Source organism: Myotis nattereri (genome assembly GCF_964212035.1).
Source record: "Myotis nattereri genome assembly, chromosome: X".
NCBI lineage: Eukaryota > Metazoa > Chordata > Mammalia > Chiroptera > Vespertilionidae > Myotis > Myotis nattereri.
The window spans coordinates 96903611-96925416 of record NC_138078.1 but is presented as its reverse complement, the minus strand read 5'-3'; the positions used below and the strand labels follow the sequence as shown (position 1 = coordinate 96925416).

Sequence of the window (21806 nt, the reverse complement as noted above, 5' to 3'; positions counted from 1 at the left end):
ATAGAAACAGAAAGTAGATTAGTGGTTGCCTGGGGCTGAGAATGAGAGAAGAAATTGAGCCCAAATAAATATGAGGGAACTTTTGGTGGTGATAAAATGTTCTAAAACTGGATTGTGGTAATAGTTACACAATTGTATACATTTGCTAAACACCACAGAACTGTACATCTAAAATGAGTGGATTTTTTAAAATGTAAATTATACTTCAATGTAGCTGTTAAAATTCAAAATATTATAAATCACCCTCTCCTTAACTCTCTAAGCTGCAGTGGTTCCTCATGTTGTGGTGACCCCCAACCATAAAATTATTTTTGTTGCTACTTCATAACTGTAATTTTTCTACTGTTATGAATCGTAATGTAAATATCTGATATGCAGGATGTATTTTCATTGTTCGCGACCCACAGGTTGAGAACCGCTGGTAGGATTTAGGCCAAGTTTATTATATGGCATCACACACACCTGGCACATTGCCACATAAGACATATGTGTACTCTGGTTTGATAATCATGGGTCTAAGGCAGCGGTTCTCAACCTGTGGGTCGCGACCCCTTTGGGGGTCGAATGACCATTTCACACGGGTCGCCTAAGACCATCGGAAAACACATATATAATTACATATTGTTTTTGTGATTAATCACTATGCTTTAATTATGTTCAATTTGTAACAATGAAATTGGGGGTCACCACAACATGAGGAACTGTATTAAAGGGTCAACGCATTAGGAAGGTTGAGAACCACTGTTCTAAGGTGTTCCAAGCATGCTTATTCTTAACATGTTTGACAAAAGAAAGATGTTGCTCAGCCAGTGTGGCTCTGTGGTTGAGCATCGACCTATGAACCAGGAGGTCATGGTTTGATTCCTGGTTGGTACATGCCTGGGTTGTGGGCTTGATACCCAGTGTGGGGCATACAGGACGCAGCTGGTTGATAATTCTCTCTCATCATTGATGTTTCTATCTCTCTCTCCCTCTCCCTTCCTCTCTGAGACAAATAAAAATATATTAAAAAATAATTTGTTGAAAAAAAAGAGATGCACTTAACTCATTAATAGCTTCCCAACAATCATACTGCCAAAGAGAAGGCTGAAGGAAAAGAAAACTTTAAAGTAATAAAATGGCCTTAAGTCTTCAGTGGTATAAAAATGGACTGGCATCAACATCTTTTCCTAACCTTATATTATCATAAGGTTAATGTAACCTTATTATTTACCTTGCTGATTTTTTAAAATAATTCATGGTAGGGTCAGTTATATTGTAATGGCAAAGGTTTCTATGTAATGAAATTTGTAAATGTATATAATACTAACATTTTAGTTTATATTGATGAAATATATAAATTACCTTTTCCTCCACAATCCAAGAATATATGAAAATTAATATATGATTGTTAAACTAAATGCCATACACAAAAATTTATTGGAATATTTTATTTACATTTTATATTTAAAGAGAATCAATACAAATCAGGACATATTTACAGCATTTCAAATCAGTGTACAAGAATGCAATGGTTTCATCTGTTCTACATTTAGCAAACAAAAAAAAAATACATGTCTGTTCTGCCTTTGCCTAAATTCTGCTGGAATCTGCACTGGAAACAAAATTATAAAACCACAGATAAGCCACAAAATACAAATAAAGTGCATTTTTAAATAGCTCTATTTAACTTTGGTGGATGAGCTTCTAACTTTATATTAAGGCACCTGGAATTCTCTCCCCTCCCCCAATTCTTTTTCAAACACCAAGAAAATGCATTCACAAAATTTATAGCTACCTGGGCAGAATTTTAGTTTACCTAATGTAATTTTAGCCTATTTAAGTAAAATGTAAACTCAATTTTAAAGTCAACATTAGTTGGAAAACATCTTCTTCAGACTATTTCTGTAGACTAATTCATATACAAAGATCAATTACTAATTTTTTGTGTGACTTATCATTTTCACTTAGTATGATAATTTATATATTCTGCTTTTGAAAATTCCATTATTAAAGTCTGAGAAATAGTTATATAGCAGTTTTGTAAGGAAACTTTTTGTCCATAATTTTGTGCCAAATTAGTGTCACTAATATACCAACTAATCCAGTCCAGTCCATATTCTCTGATAAACTATGCTCGACTTACATGAAGTACATTTAGCCTAATTTAAAAAACAAGAATAGTTAAAATGATTGTTTTGCTTTAATCTTGTTCTATCAACTTAATGTAGCTTAATTAGACATTTGATGAAGTATTAGCCTAAGTTTGCATTGCTTTTTACAATACAATTCCAGATCAATATAAGCACCTGGAGAAAAACCCTGACACATATAGCCCAAGCTAAAGTAGTAGATTTTTAATTAATATACTATCATAAAATAAAATAATTATAGCTACTTCACATTTTAAAAGCAACATGTTTTTATAAGAAAACTGTTATAAATGAAAAACATGACTACTTGAAGAGAGTTTTGAATGTTTAAAAATCTTGCTATCACTATTGGGAGGAAACTAGCCTATGAAAAACATTATAATGAGTTTATGAAAAAAAGTTAATAGGTTAAATATTTTAAGCTATTTAAGTATAGCATAATATTAGTCATCTCAGCACTTTCAATATCATTCTTACTTTATTAAATTTATCCAGTTTATTAATAGCAAACTAGGCCCCGATTGGCAGTTCTGTTATTACTAAAGGTTCAAGTTTTCTATTGACACAGATTTTATGATTTAATTTCTCGAACAGCAGTCTCTTGATCAGGAATTTCATCTTCTTCAAAGGTCGGGTTGTCAACATGAGGAACAACATCCACTGCCACAGAACTTGCTTCATGGTTTACCAGCTGTAGATTTTCATCTTTAGAAAGAAATAACAATTTTAGGATGATTTTAACCCTCTCTTCTTTCAGACAAAAATCAACACTCATGTCTAAGAAGCCTTTCTTGTCTAATACTTATTCTCTGTTCCATTAATAATTATATGATTTCTGCTATGTTTTACTTAAAACACTTAGGGCATAATTATATTAATTTACAATTATCTTTTTAAAATTCACATGGGTGCTGACTTTTGCCTAGATTACCCATTAAGAGCAAAAGTTATGTCTTCTGTTTCTTTTCTGTCCTAAATATAATAGTTCTTAAACTGAGCTTCACATTTCAGTCACCTGAACACTTATTTATTTATTTATTTATTTATTTATTTATTTATTTATATAATTATAGTGATGTTTTTACTTATTTTACGAGAGGCCCAGTGCACAAAATTCGTGCACTTAGTGGGGAGGGGGGGGTGGAGGCCCTCAGCCCAGCCTGCTTCCTCTCACAGTCTGGGAGCCCTTGGGGGATGTCCGACTGATGGCTTAGGCCCACCAGCAGTGAGCCCAGCTTCTGGCTGAGTGGCACTCCCCCAGTGGGAGTGCACTGACCACCAGGGGGCAACTCCTGAGTTTAGCGTCTGCCCCTGGTGGTCAGTGCACATCATAGGGAGTAGTTGTTCCGCCATTCAGTTTTGCATATTAGCCTTTTATTATATAGGATTTATTTTTTAAACCTTTATTATTGAAAGTATTACATATGTACACCTTTTCCCCCACCAAGCCCCTGCAGCCCACCTCCAGCCCCCACCCCAGGCCCTCTCTACCCCACTGTCTGTGTACATGGGTTATGCATATATGCATACAAGGTCTTTGGTTGATTACCTCCCACCCACTCACCCTCCCCCCCTACCCTCTGAGATTCCACACTCTCTTCCATGCTTCCATGTCTCTGGATCTACTCCATCAGTTTATTTTGTTACTTAAATTCCACATATGAGTGAGATCATGTGATCCTTGTCTTTCTTTGATTGACTTATTTCACTTAGTATGATACTCTTCATGCTGTCTCAAAGGGTAAGAAATTCTTCTCTGGCCAAAACCGGTTTGGCTCAGTGGATAGAGCGTTGGCCTGCGGACTGAGAGGTCCCAGGTTCGATTCCGGTCAAGGGCATGTACCTGGGTTGCGGGCATATCCCAGGTGGGAGATGTGCAGGAGGCAGCTAATCGATGTTTCTCTCTCATCGATGTTTCTGGCTCTCTCTCTCCCTTCCTCTCTGTAAAAAATCAATAAAATATATATATATATATAAAGAAATTCTTCTCTGAAGACAGTGGCATAGGTAAACACCGGAAATTGCTGCCTCCCACAACAACTTCAAAAATACAACTAAAAGGCAAAATGGACATCATCCAGAACTACAGAAAGGCTGGCTGAGTGGAAATTCTACAACTAGAAGGAAAGAGAAAAGCACACTGAGACTCAGAGGAGGTGTGGAAGTAAAGTGCAGATGTATGAAGGCGCGCGCGGAAATGGCTAGCAACTGAGGACGTGGCTGTCTTTTTTAATTGGGAGGGAGTCACAAGCCCCAGACTGCTCTGAATGCCAGTTCTGGGAAGTCTCTGGGGACCCAGACTCATACGGGGAGAAACTGGATTCTCTGGCAGTGGGCAGAACTTGAAACTCAAGGGTGGCTTTCTCTCAGAGGAGCTTGTAGCGATTACTGGGACACTGAGACACGGGATCTTTTAGGGCAGAGCTGAGGATCAGCCACAGCTGTTTGCTCCACCCTGTTGATTCCCTGAGACCCCGCCCCCCCAAGCTGCTGCAGAGTCTTTTGCATATGAATGCCCTGTCCCTTTGCAATCTGAAAATTACCTAATAAACTGCAGCTGGGCCAGACAGACCCAGAACTTCCAAGAGAAGGCCCAAGGCCCCACAGCACCTTGCATTCCTTCACAGCTGGGCCTCATCTGGGCACCTCCAAACCCCAAACAAGGAAGGGGAAACTGCAGATCTCTTCGTAGCTCCTGCGGGGTAGCCTCAGGCAGAGGCTAAATTAGCACCTCCTTAGAGATCCAAGAGCCAGTGTGCCCCATGGTCAGAGTGGGACCATCCAGATTACAACTCCTCAGATCCATAAGGGACAAACTCAGGGGGCAGACTCAGTGAGCACCAAAGCCCCACTGAAGCAAGTCTTGCCCCATCAGGGTGTCTCCAGCACAGAAGTTCTCCCACCATAGACACAGCTGATTCTCACAGACAATTGGCCTGGAGGTCAATTCCTCCCAGTGATACCTACAACAATCAAGGCTTAACTACAACAAGACTGTGCACAAAGCCCACAAAGGGGTGCACCAAGAGTGTCCACCTCAGATAATTGGGGAGGCTGAGCCACTGGGCCCTATAGGACACCTAGCACACAAAGCCACTCTACCAACACAGGGAAGCATAAAAAATGCGGAGACAAAGAAACAGGTCACAAATGACAGAAATGGAGGAAAGGAAACAACTGGATATAGAGTTCAAAACCACCGTTATAAGGTTTTTCAAGAATTTTCTAGAAACCTCTGATAAATTTAGTGAGACCCTGGAGGATATGAAAAAAGACCAACTAGAAATTAAGCATACACTGACTGAAATAAAGAATAATATACAGAGATTCAACAGCAGACAAGAGGATCCCAAGAATCAAGTCAAAGATTTGAAATGTGAAGAAGCAAAAACTACCCAACCATTAAAGCAAAAAGAAAAAAGAATCCAACAATATGAAGATAGTGTAAGGAGCCTCTGGGACAACTTCAAGCGTACCAACACCCGAAGTATGGGGGTCCCAGATGAAGAGAGAGAGCAAGATATTGAAAACCTATTTGAAGAAATAATGACAGAAAACTTCCCCTACCTGGTGAAAGAAATAGACTTACAAGTCCAGGATGCGCAGAGAACCCCAAATAAAAGGAATCCAAAGAGGACCACACCAAGATACATCATAATTAAAATGCCAAGGGCAAAAGACAAAGAGAGAATCTTAAAAGCAGCAAGAGAAAATGCCGGAAGCCGGTCCATCCTTGCTGCTTGACACAGTCGCTGCAGGATAGAAACATCTGCACAGCATATGTTTCAAGGGACCTGGCGTATATAGCATACTGTTCTTAATATGTTTGCTCCCCTTAGCGCTGTGTGTTTTAACCAAGGTCACCTCTCCGAGAAAGGTTGTTTCCCCAGGTAGGGATTTTTCCCTGAAGTTAGGGAGGGGATGAAACTCCTTAACTAAGTGCCAGGCAGGTAGTTAATCACTTTAACTACAAACAATCACGCTTAAGCTACATAATCTTTACTCCCTGGAATGGAGATAAGAAACGCCCTAACCTTTGTAATAGAAATTGACAAGATTAAAATCAACTGGTATAAATACGGATGTAACAAGACAATAAACAGCAGAACCTCTCTGGAGATCGAGACCAGAACTTGGCTGGAGATCCTGGCTAGGCTGCTGATCAACTGAACGCTGTCTCCGTGTCATTCCTTCTTCGCCGACTCCGTCCACACCTTTGGGGACCCCTGGACCCGCTGGGGTTGGACCCCAGCAAGAAAAACAGTTAGTTACCTACAAGGGAGTACCCATATGATTGTCAGCTGATTTCTCAACAGAAACTATGTAGGCCAGAAGGGAGTGGCAAGAAATATTCAAAATGATGAATAGCAAGAACCTACAACCAAGATTACTTTATCCAGCAAAGCTACCATTCAGAATTGAAGGTCAGATAAAGAGCTTCACAGATAAGAAAAAGCTAAAGGAGTTCATCACCACCAAACCAGTATTAGATGAAATGCTGAAAGGTATACTTTCAGAAGAGGAAGAAGAAAAAGGTAAAGATAAAAATTATGAACAGCAAATACATATCTATCAACAAGTAAATCTAAAAATCAAGTGAATAAAAAATCTGATGAACAGAGTAAACTGGTGAATATAATAGAATCAGGGGCATAGAAAGTGAGTGGACTGACAATTCTTGGGGGAAAAGGGGTGAGGGGGAAAGGGGTGTGGGGGTGCAGGAAGAGACTGGACAAAAATCGTACACCTATGGATGAGGACAGTGGGAGGGGTAAGGGCAGAGGGTGGGGTGGGAACTGGGTGGAGGAGAGCTATGGGGGAAAAAAGAGGAACAACTGTAATAATCTGAACAATAAAAATTTAATTAAAAAAAGAGAAATTCTTCTCTTTTACTGCTGGATAGTATTCCATGGTATAAATGTACGATGGCTTTTTTATCCACTCATCTACTAATGGGCAATTGGGCTGTTTCCAGATCTTAGCTACTGTAAACTCACCTGGACACTTTAAAAATTACCTGTGCTTTTTCAAATGCATATATAGATAGACAAAAACAACAACAACCAGGAAGTTGGGGAGAGTGCCCAGAATGGAATGGAAATGGTAACAAATTAACATCTATATATATAAAACCCTAATATGCAAATAGACTGAATGGCAGAACAACTGAACAACTGGTGACTATGACGTGTGGTGACCACCAGGGGGCACGTGCAGAACATGGTGGGCATAGGCAGCAGGTGGCAGAGCGGAACATGGCGGGCATTGGCTTCAACGGGATGGTGGAGCAGGTGAGCGAGGGCACCAGACCAAGATGGGGCACCAGTCGCTGTCATCAGGGAAAGCCTCTGGTGGTTACTGAAAATTCTTTGCTCCTGTGTTGTGCAGTCCCTCCTGGTACTCGCACCTGCTGCCGGCGCTGGCCCTGTTCACACCCACTGCTCGCACCCACTGATGGCGCCAGCCCCACTCACACCCACTGCTGGCACCAGACCCAATTGCTACACACTGTCAGTGGGTGTGAGTGGGGCCAGCACCATTAGTGTGGGGGAGTGGCGGCAGCGGGAGTGGGGCTGCTGGCACACAGGGGACTGGGGGCTGCAGCAGGAGGGGCTGGACGGGGGTGTGGAGGATGGGCTGAGACCTGCCCCTGTGCCCACTGCAGCCTTGCAGCCCACAGTTCCTTTCAAGGTGCACGAATTCATGCACTGGGTCCCTATTAATTATATAACAGACGAAATATATAACCATCCTGAAGATAGTGGAGAAGAAAAGGATTAACTTAAATAACATTGGAAAACAGTATTTTGACTATATCCTATGATGCTAAAAACAAAAATAACTACACACTAGTTAGTGAAAAATTTTTTCCCAGGGTTGTGAGTTAGCAATATTGAAACTATTTTTGTGTGTTCTACGATTGAACAAATATATTGTAGATAATGAGAGCCAGGTTTCTCACTGTCAGGGAAAGAAATTACAAATAAAGAGGAAGGCTAAAATAAACTCTGGGGTTCTGGCTTGGATATTTCATTATGAGCTCACTGTATTTCAGATGGATGGATGGATAGACAGATGAATAGATGCATGAAATGTGTGCATATATTTGCATGAGTAGATATTTAACAGTTTTGTTCATTAAAAGGGTCAATATCAATGACACCACAGTAGCAATGAGCATAACTAGTGCCCAGATCTTGGTTTTAAAATGTTGTTCGCCAATAAAAGGCCCCTGGAAGAAATGGCTGATTCTAAGGCTAGGGCAAAGAGAGTACAAGATTAACCTAGATTTTAACCTAGGATTAGCAAATGGTCTGTGAGCCAAATCCATAGCTAAGAGTGGTTTCATATTCTTAAAAGGTTGTAAGACAAACAAACAAAAATGCAACAGAGACTTATGGCCTTTAAAGCTTAAAATATTTACTATTTAGCCCTTTACAAAAAAAGTTTGCGAATCCCTGGTGTAGTTTCAGGATATAAAAGCAACATACAAAAACCATTATTACATTTCTATATTCTAGTAATGAAATACCTGAAAGAGAATTAAAGAAAATCCCATTTACAATAGGATTATCAATTTATCAAAAACAATAAAGTAGTTATGAATTAATTTAACCAAAGAAGTGAAAAATCTGTACAATGAAAATTATAAAACATTGATGAACAATATCGAATAAGACACAGATAAATGGAAAAATCCCATGTTCATGAATCATAACAATTAATATTGTTAAAATGCCCATACTGCCTAAATCCATCTATAGATTCAATATGCTCCCTATGAAAATTCCAATTGCATTTTTCACAGGAATATAAAGAAAATCCTAAACTTCAAATGGAACCATAAAACACCCCAGATAGCATAAGCAACAAAGTGGAAGGCATCACACTCCTGATTTCAAACTATACTACAAAGCTATAGTAATCAAAACAGTCTGGTACTGGCATAAAAACAGAAGCATAAATCAATGGAACAGAATTGAGAGCTTAGAAATAAACCCAGGCATATGCAGTCAATTTATTTTTGACAAGACAGCCAAGAACACTCAATGGAGAAAAGATAGTCTTTTAAATAAATGGTGTTGGGTAAACTGTATATTCACATGCAGTAGAATAAAACTGGACCCCTACCTTATACCACTCCCCAAAATGAACTAAAAATGGATTAAAGACTTAAACATAAGAACGAAAACCCTAAAACTCCTAGAAGAAAACATAGGGGAAAAGCTCCTTGACATTGATCTTGAAAACTTTTTTGGCTATGACACCAAAGCACAAGCAACAAAAGCAAAAATCAACAAGTGGGGCTATAACAAACTAAAAAGCTTCTACACAGAAAAATAAACAACAGAATGAAGAGGCAACTTACAGAATGGGAGAAAATGTTTGCAAACGATATATTACATAAGGTATTAATATCCAAAATATATAAGGAACTCATACAGCTCAATAGCAAAAAAACCCAAAAAACAAAACAACAAAAACAAAAACTCAAATCCAATTAAAACATGGACAGAGGAACTGAATAGATATTTTTCCAAATACATACATACAAATGGCCAACAATTACATGAAAAGAAGCTCCACATCGCTAACCATGAGACAAATGCAAATCAAAACCAAAATGAGATATCGTCTTAAACTTGGTAGAATAGCTATTATCAAAATGACAGGAGATGAGTGTTGGTGAGGATATAGAAAAAAGAAAGCCTGCCCTGATCAGGCGTCTTAGTTGGTTGGTGCATCATCATGATGCACCAGGGTTGTGGGTTCGATCCTCGGTCAGGGTACATACAATAATCAACCAATGAATGCATAATAAGTGGAAAAACAAATCGAAGTCTCTTCCTTTCTAAAAAAGTGAATGAATAGCCGAAACCGGTTTGGCTCAGTGGATAGAGCGTCGGCCTGCGGACTGAGGGGTCCCAGGTTCGATTCTGGTCAGGGGCATGTACCTGGGTTGCGGGCATATCCCCAGTGGGAGATGTGCAGGAGGCAGCTGATCGATGTTTCTCTCTCATCGATGTTTCTAACTATCTCTCTCCCTTCCTCTCTGTAAAAAAATCAATAAAATATATTTTTTAAAAAAAGTGAATGAATAAAAATGTTTTAAAATCTTTTTTAAAAAAGAAAGAAAACCTTAGTGCACTGTTGGTGGTAGTATAAATTCATATGGAAACAGAAACAGTATTGTGGTTCCTCAAAATATTAAAAGATAACTACCACATGATCCAGCAGTTCTACTTCTGGTTATACATCAGAAGGAAATTATATCACTATCTTGAAGAGATAGCTGCATTCCATCTTCACTGCAGCATTATTCACAATAGCCAAGACATGAAAACAACCTAAGTGTTCATTGACAGATGAATGGATAAAGAAAATATGATTAGATATACAGAGTATTTATTATTCAGCCATGAGTGTTAAAGAAATCCTCACATTGCATCAACATGGATAGACCTTGAGAACATTGTGCTAAATGAAATAAGTCATACAAAGAAAGACAAATACTACATGAACTTACTTATATATGAAATCTAAAAAAAAAAAAATCCCAACTCATGGAAACAGAGAGTATGTTAGTAGTTGCCAGGGTGGGGAAATGTTGGTCACAGTGTAGAAACTTCCAGTTATAAGATTAATAAGTTCTGGGGATCTAATGTACAAAGTGGCAACTATAGATAACAATACTGTATTATGTACTTAAAATTTGCTAAGGGAGTAGAACCTAAATGTTTTCACCATACACAAAATTTTATAATTATGTGAGATGATGGTTTTCTTAAGTAACATGAATGTCGTAATCATTTTGCAATATCAAATCATTATGTTGCACACATTAAACTTATGCAATGTTATATATTAAGTATGTGTATCTCAATAAGGCTGGGGGTGGGGAAAGAATAAAAAAAAGTAAGGCAATGTGTGATCATTGGACAGTAAAAGAACATTGTTGGATCAATTGATAAAATTTGAGTAACATCTACAGTTTAGTTAATATTTTATCAGTTAATTGCCTGGTTTTGATAATTTCATATCCTATATAGTAAAAGAGAAACATGTAAATCGACCATCCCTCTGCTATGCTCACCAGCCAATCAGGAGTGAGTATGCAAATTAACCCAACAAAGATGGCTGGTTAATTTGCATACACAGGCGCTGGGCAGAGAGCAGAGTGGCAGAGCCGGCAGAGAATAGAGCAGCTTGTGGAAGTTGGCTCCCCAAGCTGCCAGATGGAGAACAGAGAGGGAGAGCTGGCAGCTTGGAGGACTTGGCAGAGTGGGAGGCCTGGGATGTGGGCAGAGCAGAAAGGGAAAACCAAGATTTCAAGGAGCATGAGGAATTCTGGAATTAGTTTTGGTGGCAGCCCCAGGACCAGAAGCAGAAGCCCAGAGCGCGGGGAGCACCAGGAATGCTGGGAATCATAGTTCTGGTGGCAGACAGATCTCCTAGACACTAGAGCAGCAGTTCTCAACCTGTGGGTTGCGACCCCTTTGGGGGTCGAACAACCCTTTCACAGGGGTTGTCTAAGACCATCCTGCATATCAGATATTTACATTACGATTCATAACAGTAGCAATATTACAGTTATGAAGTAGTAACAAAAATAATTTTATGGTTGGGGGTCACAACATGAGGAACTGTATTTAAAGGGCCAGAAGGTTGAGAACCACTACACTAGAGCAAAGTGAGCCTGGAGCAAGTTACTGTTGCGGTGGGGGATGGAGGGAAAGCAAAGGTGAGAGACAAGTAAAATCAGAGCGTCTAGGAAAAATTAAAGGGAAGATATCCTAAAACTTCCAGGAAATCTCCACCAATGAAGCAAAGAAAAAAAAAGCCTCTATTATTCTGTGAGCAACAAACCAAACTGAGTTGCGGTCACCTATAATTCGCTCATATGATTGCAAAGACAGACAGAAACTCCCGGATTGGAGAGGGCTCCCCTGAGGGCTCCCAGATTGGAGAGGGTGCAGGTTGGGCTGAGGGACCCCCACACCCCCCAGTGCACGAATGTCGTGCACCGGGCCTCTAGTGGTTATATAAAATGTTGACATTTGGAAAAGTTGGGTGATAGGCATATGGGCATTCTTTGTAATATTTTAAACCTTTTTTTGTCAGCCTGAAATTATTTCAAATTAAAATTAATAAAATTTAAAAAACCTGTATTGGTCCTCACCCCTCATGGATTATGATTTAACCATTCTGGGGTAGAGCTCAGGCATCAGTAATGTTTAAAGTTTCTTTGGGTGATTCCAATGTATAGCTAGGTTTAAGAACTAACACCCTTATTTGGTGGTTCTCAAATTGTGGTCCCTGGACCAGCAGCATCTGTATCACCTGGGAACTTACTAGAAATAAAAATTATCAGGTCCCAACCCAGAACTACTCAGTCAGAAACGGGTGGTAGCCCCTATATTTTAGCAAGCCCTCCAGGTGACTTGATGCATGCTTAAGGTTGAAAACCAGTGCTCTAATAGCACATAGCACAATGATTGGACATGCAGACATATATTAATCAATTATATGTTTACAAAGTTATTTAAGTCAACTATCAGTATAATAATCAATGGTTAACAGGCAAGATACCCAAACTAGTAATACATAATCACATATAAAATTAAATCTAGACTTGGCCAGCATGGCTCAGTGGTTGAGTGTCAACCTATGAACCAAGAGGTCACAGTTCGATTGCTGGTAAGGTCACAGGCCTAGGTTGTGAGCTCGATCCCCAGAGGGGGTGTGCAGGAGGCAGCTGATCAATGATTCTCTCTCATCATTGATGTTTATTTCTCTCTATCCCTCTCTCTTTCTCTCTGAAATCAATAAAAAATATTTTTAAAAATTAAATTATATCTATTCTAGGTGATCATTCACTCAACATTTATTTGTTATGTGGCAGACTGCTAGTTGTGGATATAAACCAGTGAATAATAAGATACTGTCCATATCCAAAGGAACTTTTAAAAGTTTTAATATAGTTCAGTTAATAAATGCGATAGAGCTTATATGGAAGCAGACATAGGGCCACACATGAACATGGATAGACCTTGATTAATAGAAGTCAAGGGAGGCTTCTCAAAGGGAGGCATGTTTTAAAGGAGGAACAGGAGTTAGACTGGGCTTCTCCAATTTTGGGGGGAGGCAGAGGGAAGAAATGGGCAGAGAGAAGATAGTGACTCAAGCTATGACTGTGAAATTAAGGTTGGAAATTAGGGAATTGGTTACAGAAAAAGTATGTTGAATCAATAGAAAGGGGAGAGGGAAGAATCAAGGATTTCCCTAGTTTCAGGTTTGAGGCACATGGGTGGGTGTTACTATCATTCATCCAGATGAGGAATAGAGGAGGAATATAGACCAATGGAATAGAATAGAGAACCCAGAAATTGAGCCAAACCACTATGCTCAATTAATATTTCACAAAGGAGGCAAGAACATAAAATGGAGTCAAGATATTCTCTTCAATAAATGGTGTTGGGAAAATTAGACACACACGTGCAAAAAAATGAAACTAGACCACCAACTTGAACCATACACAAAAATAAACTCAAAATGCATAAAGGACTTAAACATAAGATGGGAAACCATAAAAATATTAGAGGAAAACACAGGCAGCAAAATCTCAGACATATGACAAAGCAATTTCTTCAATGATACAGCTCCTAGGGCAATGGAAACTAAAGAGAAAATAAACAAATGGGACTACATCAAAATAAAAAGCTTCTGTACAGCAAAAGAAACCATCAACAGAACAACAAGACAGCCCACCACATGGGAGAACATATTTGCCAATGTTATCACCAGTAAGGGTTTAATCTCCAACATTTACAGGGAACTCATACAACTTAAAAAAAAGAAAGATAAACAACCCAATCAAAAACATAGACAACGGACCTAAATAGATACTTTTCGAAAGAGGACATAAGGAAGAGGCCAAGAGACATATGAAAACATGCTCAAAGTCACTAATCATCTGAGAGATGCAAATCAAAACAGCAATGAGGTACCATCTCACACCTGTCAGAATGGCTATCACCAACAAATCAACAAATGACAAGTGCTGGAGAGGATGTGGAGAAAAAGGAACACTTGTGCACTGCTGGTGGGAATGCAGACTGGTGCAGCCACTGTGGAGAACAGTATAGAGTTTCCTCAAAAAACTAAAAATGGAACTCCCATTTTACCCAGTGATCCCACTTCTAGGAATATATCCCAAGAAACTAGAAACACCAATCAGAAAGGATATATGCACCCCTATGTTCATAGCAGCACAATTTACCATAGCTAAGATTTGGAAACAGCCCATCAGCAGATGAGTAGATTAGATAACTGTAGTACATCTACACAATGGAATACTATGCTGTGGTAAAAAAGAAGGAAATTCTTACCATTTGCAACAGCATGGATGGAACTGGAGAGCATTATGCTAAGCGAAATAAGTCAGTCAGAGAAAGGTAAATATCATATGATCTCACGTATTTGTGGAATATAATGAACAACATAAACTGATGAACAAAAACAGATCCAGAGACAGAGAAGCATGGATCAGACCATCAAATCTCAGAGGAAAGGTAAGGGAAGGTGGGGGTAAGGGGGAAAAATCAACCAAAGGACTTGTATGCATGGAAAGGACACAGACACCAGGGGGGTGAGGGCATGGGGAGGGGGTGTGGGGGGGCAATGGGGAAATAAGGACATATATGTAACTAGGGGCCCGGTGCATGAAATTCGTGCACTGGGGGGGGGGGCGTCCCTCAGCCCAGCCTGCCCCCTCTCACATACTGGGAGCCCTCAGGGGATGTCCTACTGATGGCTTAGGCCCGGTCCCTGCTCCCCTTGGGGAGCGGGCCTAAGCCACAGTCTGGCTGATCAGGGGAAGGCACCAGCCCCATCACCCCACTGCTGCAGCCACTGCCAGTCACCGCAGCCACCAAGGTGTTTTCATCAAGACGGACTCCAGTCCCTTCACCATGAAAAAATGACAACTTTCTTTAGGCATTTTCAAGATGTATCTTTCATAGGATATGACATTTCTTTATTTATTATATTTTCTTATCCTCACCTGAGGATATGTTTCCATTGATTTTTAGAGAATGTGGAAGAGAAAGGGAAAGACAGAGAGAAACATTAAAGTGAGAGGAACACTTTGATTGGCTGCCTCCTGCATGAGCCCTGACCTGGGCCCAGGCCAGGGAGGAGCCTGCAACCTAGGTACATGCCCTTGGTCAGAATTGAACCCAGACCCTGCGGTCGGCAGGCCGAAGCATTATCCACTGAGCCAAACCAGCTAGGGCAGGATATGACATTTCTTAGCCCTACAGCAGCAGACCTTCAATTTTTTCTCCAGGAGTGTGGTGGAAAAACCCTAGGCCACCTTCTTGGTTCTTATTACCCAAGTTACTAAGAATATTACCAGTGGCATACAGGGAGCTTAGCCAATGAGTGGTCAGAAGAGGTGTTTCTCTGTAGTGCACACCAATCCCCAGCTCGGCCCCTGCCCAGGCCTAAAGCCATGGGGCCTGGGCAGGGGACCCCCAGCTCCCTCCCATAGGTCCCTGCCTAGGCCTAAGGCCTCTGGCCGGGGCTTTAGGCCTAGTCAGGAGACCCCCAGCTCCCTTCCATTGCCAGCTCGGCCCCTGCCCAGGCCTAAGGCTTCTGGCTGGGGCTTTAAACATGGGCAGGGGACCTCCAGCTCCCTCTGATCATCAGCTCCACCCCTGCCCAGGCCAAAGGCCTCTGGCCAAGGCTTTAGGCCTGGGCAGGGGACCTAGAGCTTCTTCCGATCGCCGGCTCGGTGCCTGCCCAGGCCTAAGGCCTCTGGCCGGGGCTTTAGGCTTGGGCATGGGACCCCCAGCTCCCTTTGATTGCCGGCTCAGCCCCTGCCCAGGCCTAACACCTCTGGCCAAGGCGTTAGGTCTGGGCAGGGTACCCCTCAACTCTGATCGCAGGCTCAGGCCATGCCCAGGAGCCCCCTGGCTCAGGCCCTTCCTAGGCTGCTCAGGGCCCACACGTGGCCTACCTCAGAGTGACCTGGGTGCCCAATGATGTTCCCAGGACCCAGGCCGCTGGGTGCCTATGTATGCAAATTAACCACCATCTTTGTTGGGTTAATTTGCATACTCTCCTGATTTGATAGTGAGCATAGCAGAGGGATGGTCAATTTACATGTTTGTCTATTATTAGGTAAGATACCTTAATCCGTAAAGAAAAAATAAAGAATAGAGGAGGAGAAACATGGATCATCATTTCATTTGTTTCTCAAATTCCCTGCAAAAACTGTTGTGCTTACCATCCTCTCCCACAAGAACAGAGCACCAAAAAAGGTTGGGACTTTATAAAACAAGTCTAGCAATAAACTGAGTTATGTTGTACACTCTCTTTATCTTCCCTGAATTCTATTACCACATAGTTATGCGGACAAAATCTCATAATCTCATCTAGGGCAAATATATAATGATTTCCTGTTATAGGCTGATTAATCCAGAGATTATTAAGATTATTATGATGACATTATACTCTAGGATATGTCTGAAGATTAGATTACATGCAATAAAAGGTTTGCATTTATATAATATACCTCCTGAGATCTTCAGAAATGGTATCTATGGCACTGATAAGCCTACAGAGGACAAAGGTTTATGTCAGGAATCCTCAAACTACGGCCCGCGGGCCACATGCAAATACAAATATTGTATTTGTTCCCGTTTTGTTTTTTTACTTCAAAATAAGATATGTGCAGTGTGCATAGAAATTTGTTCATAGTTTTTTTTAAACTATAATCCGGCCCTCCAATGGTCTGAGGGACAGTGAACTGGCCCCCTGTTTAAAAAGTTTGAGGACCACTGGTTTATGTCATAGGAAGCTGACATTTGACATTTCACAAGTCATCTTGACATTTAGGTTTTCTTCTACCTCTATGCCAGAATTAGTTTATCTCTAAACTAGAGTCCCAATGCATGAAAATTCTTGCAAGAGTAAACCTTCCTGGAGAAACCAAGATGGCAGCATAGGTAAACACCTGAAATTGCTGCCTCGCACAATCACTTCAAAACTACAACTAAAAGACAAAACGGACATCATCCAGAACCACAGGAAGGCTGACTGAGCAGAAATTCTACAACTAGAAGGAAAGAGAAAAGCACATTGAGACTCAGAGGAGGTGCGGAAGTAAAGTGCAGAGGTACAGAGGCACACGTGGAAAGGGCTAGCAACTGAGGACATGGTTGTCTTTTTCAATCGGGAAGGAGACACAAGCTCCCGACTGCTCTGAACTCCAGTTCTGGGCTAGTCTCTGGGGACCCAGACTCATACGGGGAGAAAGTGGACTGTCTCGCATCAGGTGGAACTCGAGGGCAGCTCTCTCAGAGGTGCTTGCAGTGATTACCAAGGGATACTTAGACCCAGTGCCTCTTAGGGCAGGGCTAAGGATCAGCCATAGCTGTTTGCTCCACCCTGTTGATTCCCTGAGACCCCACCCCACCCAAGCTGTGTGCAGAGGCTTTTGCATATGAATGGCCTGGCCCTTTGCAATCTAAAATTGCCTAACAAACTGCAGCTGGTTCAGAGAGACCCAGAACATCCAAAAGAAGGCCCAAGGACCCACAGCAGCTTGCATTGCTTCAGAGCTGGGCCTCATCTGGGAACCTCCAAACACCAAACAGAGAGGAGGAATCTGCAGATCTCTCCGTAGCTCCTGCTGGGTAGCCTCAAGTAGAGGCTAAATTAGCACCTCCTTAGAGATCCAAGACCCAGTGTACCCAGTGGTCAGAATGAGACCATCCAGATTACAACTCCTCAGATCCATAAGGGACACACTCAGGGGGCAGACTCAGTGAGCACCAAAGCCCCACTGAAGCAAGTCTTGCCCCATCAGGGTGTCTCCAGCACAGAAGTTCTCCCACCATAGACACAGCTGATTCTCACAGACAATTGGCCTGGAGGTCAATTCCTCCCAGTGATACCTACAACAATCAAGGCTTAACTACAACAAGACTGTGCACAAAGCCCACAAAGGGGTGCACCAAGAGAGTCCACCTCAAGTAATTAGGAAGGCTGAGCCACTGGGCCCTATAGGACACCTAGCAAAGAAAGCCACTCTATCAACACAGGGAAGCAGGCAAAATGCGGAGACAAAGAAACGGTCACAAATGACAGAAATGGAGGAAAACAAACTACTGGATATAGAGTTCAAAACCACAGTTATAAGGTTTTTCAAGAATTTTCTAGAAACCTCTGATAAATTTAGTGAGACCCTCAATAAATCTAGTGAGACCCTCGAGGATATGAAAAAGGACCAACTAGAAATTAAGCATATACTGACTGAAATAAAGAATAATATACAGAGATCCAACAGCAGACTAGAGGATTGCAAGAATCAAGTCAAAGATTTGAAATATGAAGAAGCAAAAAACACCCAACCGGAAAAGAAAAAAGAAAAAAGAAAAAAGAATCCAAGAATATTTAGATAGTGTAAGGAGCCTCTGGGACAACTTCAGGCACACCAACATCCGAATTATGGGGGTGCCAGAAGAGAGAGAGAAAGATATTGAAAACCTATTTGAAGAAATAATGACAGAAAACTTCCCCTACCTGGTGAAAGAAATAGACTTACAAGTCCAGGAAGCACAGAGAACCCCAAACAAAAGGAATCCAAAGAGGACCACACCAAGACACATCATAATTAAAATGCCAAGAGCAAAAGACAAAGAGATAATCTTAAAAGCAGCAAGAGAAAAACAGTTAGTTACCTACAAGGGAGTACCCATATGATTGTCAGCTGATTTCTCAACAGAAACTATGTAGGCCAGAAGGGAGTGGCAAGAAATATACAAAGTGATGAATAGCAAGAACCTACAACCAAGATTACTTTACCCAGCCAAGCTATCATTCAGAATTGAAGGTCAGATAAAGAGCTTCACAGATAAGAAAAAAGCTAAAGGAGTTCATCACCACCAAACCAGTATTAGATGAAATGCTGAAAGGCATTCTTTCAGAAGAGGAAGAAGAAAAAGGTAAAGATAAAAATTATGAACAACAAATACACATCTATCAACAAGTAAATCTAAAAATCAAGTGAATAAAAAATCTGATGAACAGAATAAACTGGTGAATATAATAGAATCAGGGGCATAGAAAGGGAGTTGACTGACAATTCTTGGAGGGAAAGGGGTGTGGGGGGTGTGAGAAGAGACTGGACAAAAATCGTACACCTATGGATGAGGACAGTATGGGGGGGGGGGCGGGGAGTAAGGGCAGAGGGTATGGTGGGAACCGGCTGGAGAGGAGCTATGGGGGGAAAAAAGAGGAACAACTGTAATAATCTGAACAATAAAGATTTAATAAAAAAATAATTCTCACAAAAAAAATAAAAATTAAACCTTTCTTCCCCAGCTGCGGGCACTGGCTTCGCTCTGGCCATCTGTAGGGACCCGGGGCCCAGACTGGCTTCCCTCCACCCAGCTTCGTCTGGAAGGATGTCTAGAATGACATCTGGAAGATGTCTGGTCTAATTAGCATATTACCCTTTCATTATAGACTAGTGGCCCGGTGCATGAAATTTGTGCACATTAAAAGGGAATTCATTAGAGGAAATATTTTATTTTACTTTTTATTTTTTTAAATATGTTTTACTGATTTTTTTACAGAGAGGAAGGGAGAGGAATAGAGAGTTAGAAACATCAATGAGAGAGAAACATTGATCAGCTGCCTCCTGCACACCCCCCACTGGGGATATGCCCACAACCAAGGTACATGCCCTTGACTGGAATCGAACCTGGGACCTTTCAGTTCACAGGCTGATGCTCTATCCACTGAGCCAAACCAGTCAGGGCTAGAGAAAATATTTTAATATTCCTATTTGCCCTTTCTCTATAATAGAAGTGTCAGAGATGAAAGGAAATTAGTAAAATGTATATGAAAATAATATATAAACTTATTAATAAATAAACAATAATGAAACGATATAACAACAAAAAAGACATGATATAAAAACAACAAAAACATGATATGAAAACAACAGTGATGCAAACAATGACTGATAAAATGATTAAACTTTTTAGAGTAAGTCTCCCGCCCCCATATCTCCCTATATATCACATTAAGAGTGAAAACACTTCCAGTTTGCTTGACTAATTTCCCTTGTGATGAAGTATTTACAACTTTAACATCACATGCTGTTCGAACTTGAGAGAAAGCAACATATAACTGACCATGTTCAAAACGGGTTCAGGTAGGAATATTCTTACTCTGTCTAGAGTTTGTACTTGTGATTTATTAATAGTCATCACAAATGCTGGCATCATGGGAAACTGTTGTCGAATTAATTTAAATGGGAGGCCAATGTCAGATGAGGACAAATCAATTCTTGGAATCAGAACACCCTCTCCCTCTGCAGATTCTGTTAATACTTCAGCTTTGATAATGTTAGGTCACAATCTTTTCATAATAAATCTAGTACCATTACAAATACCCCATTTACCATTAAGATTTCTCAGTAGTATGATGATTGCACCCACTTTCAATTTTAATTTATGACACGACATTCCTGAAGGAGTAATACTATTAAGAAATTCGATGGTAAAATTTTCCTTTTCAGCATCATCTGTTGAATGAATGGAATTATCACTCAAATATGTGTGAAAATCTCCATTGGGTATATCCAAAATTTCTTCATTTAATTTTTGAACATGCTCATTTTTTGGACAAAGAATTGCATGTTTAGATATGTTTTTAATATTATTTATTGATATACTAGTTCCAAAGGTATCTTCAATAATAGATCCATTACAAATCATTTCACAGAGGATTTCAATAATATCCATTCCTAAATGAAAACTGCTATCAAGTTTGCCATCTCCAAGTTTTACTAACCATTCACTATAAGCAAAATCCTCTGATCTCATATTTGTTGTAAGAGACAACTTTCTGAAACATCCCCAAACATTATAGTACTTTAAACTCGTTTGCACTATGGCCGATCGCATAGCTGCGGTACAATACTGAGACATTGTCGAAAATCCCCTCCGAGAAGGAGAACTTTCCTACTAAATGCAACATTCAAATTCATAATTGTTCTTAGTAATCTGTCTATGGCATTTATAGCATGCCTGGATTCCATGGTGCACTAATCAATAATGAGAAGTTTGGCCTTTTTAATGGTTTTAGCAACTTCACTCTTTATAGTGAGTCTAGAAATTGAAGTTTCATTTAATGGAATCGGTAATTTATATTGGAAATGAAAGGTTCTTCCATGGAGAAGTAAATTTGCAGCAATTCCTGTAGACACTGTGGGTAAAACAGTACCACCATGACCTCTAATATAATGTATTAAAACTTTATAAAGATATGTTTTTTCACTACTACCTGGACCATCCAAGAAAAAACATTTGGGGTGGCCTTTGATGGCTGAAGTTATATTCTGAAAGGCAGCTTCACCTCAGTGCTGGGCAGGGATGCACACAGGCAACGTGATGTTAGCGCTGGGCAGGCCTGCGTGTGCCTCCGCTGGGAGCAGAAGTCACCACCCCGGTCCCCACCCACCAGCTTCTGCCTGTGTGTCCCTCCATCTCTGAGGTAGCCTGAAGTTACCGCTGGGCAAGCCTGTGAGTGCCTGTGGTGGGAGCGGAAGTCCCCACCCCCATCTCTGCCCACCAGCTCTGGTTGTGACTGGAACAC

General features: G+C 40.7%; 1 protein-coding gene across 2 annotated transcripts in view; it reads right to left on the bottom strand.

Moving 5' to 3' along the window:
- Positions 1-1421: 1421 nt before the first annotated feature.
- The window catches only part of RNF128 (ring finger protein 128), a gene marked incomplete at its 5' end in the record, with an annotated part of 147813 nt that continues 127428 nt past the window's right edge, over positions 1422-21806 (bottom strand). For both annotated transcript variants that reach the window (XM_081115345.1, XM_081115344.1), the window contains one exon: positions 1422-2837. In XM_081115345.1, the coding sequence (XP_080971471.1) occupies positions 2704-2837 (134 nt within the window). In that variant the 3' untranslated portion in view covers positions 1422-2703. The remainder of the gene's footprint in view (positions 2838-21806) is intronic.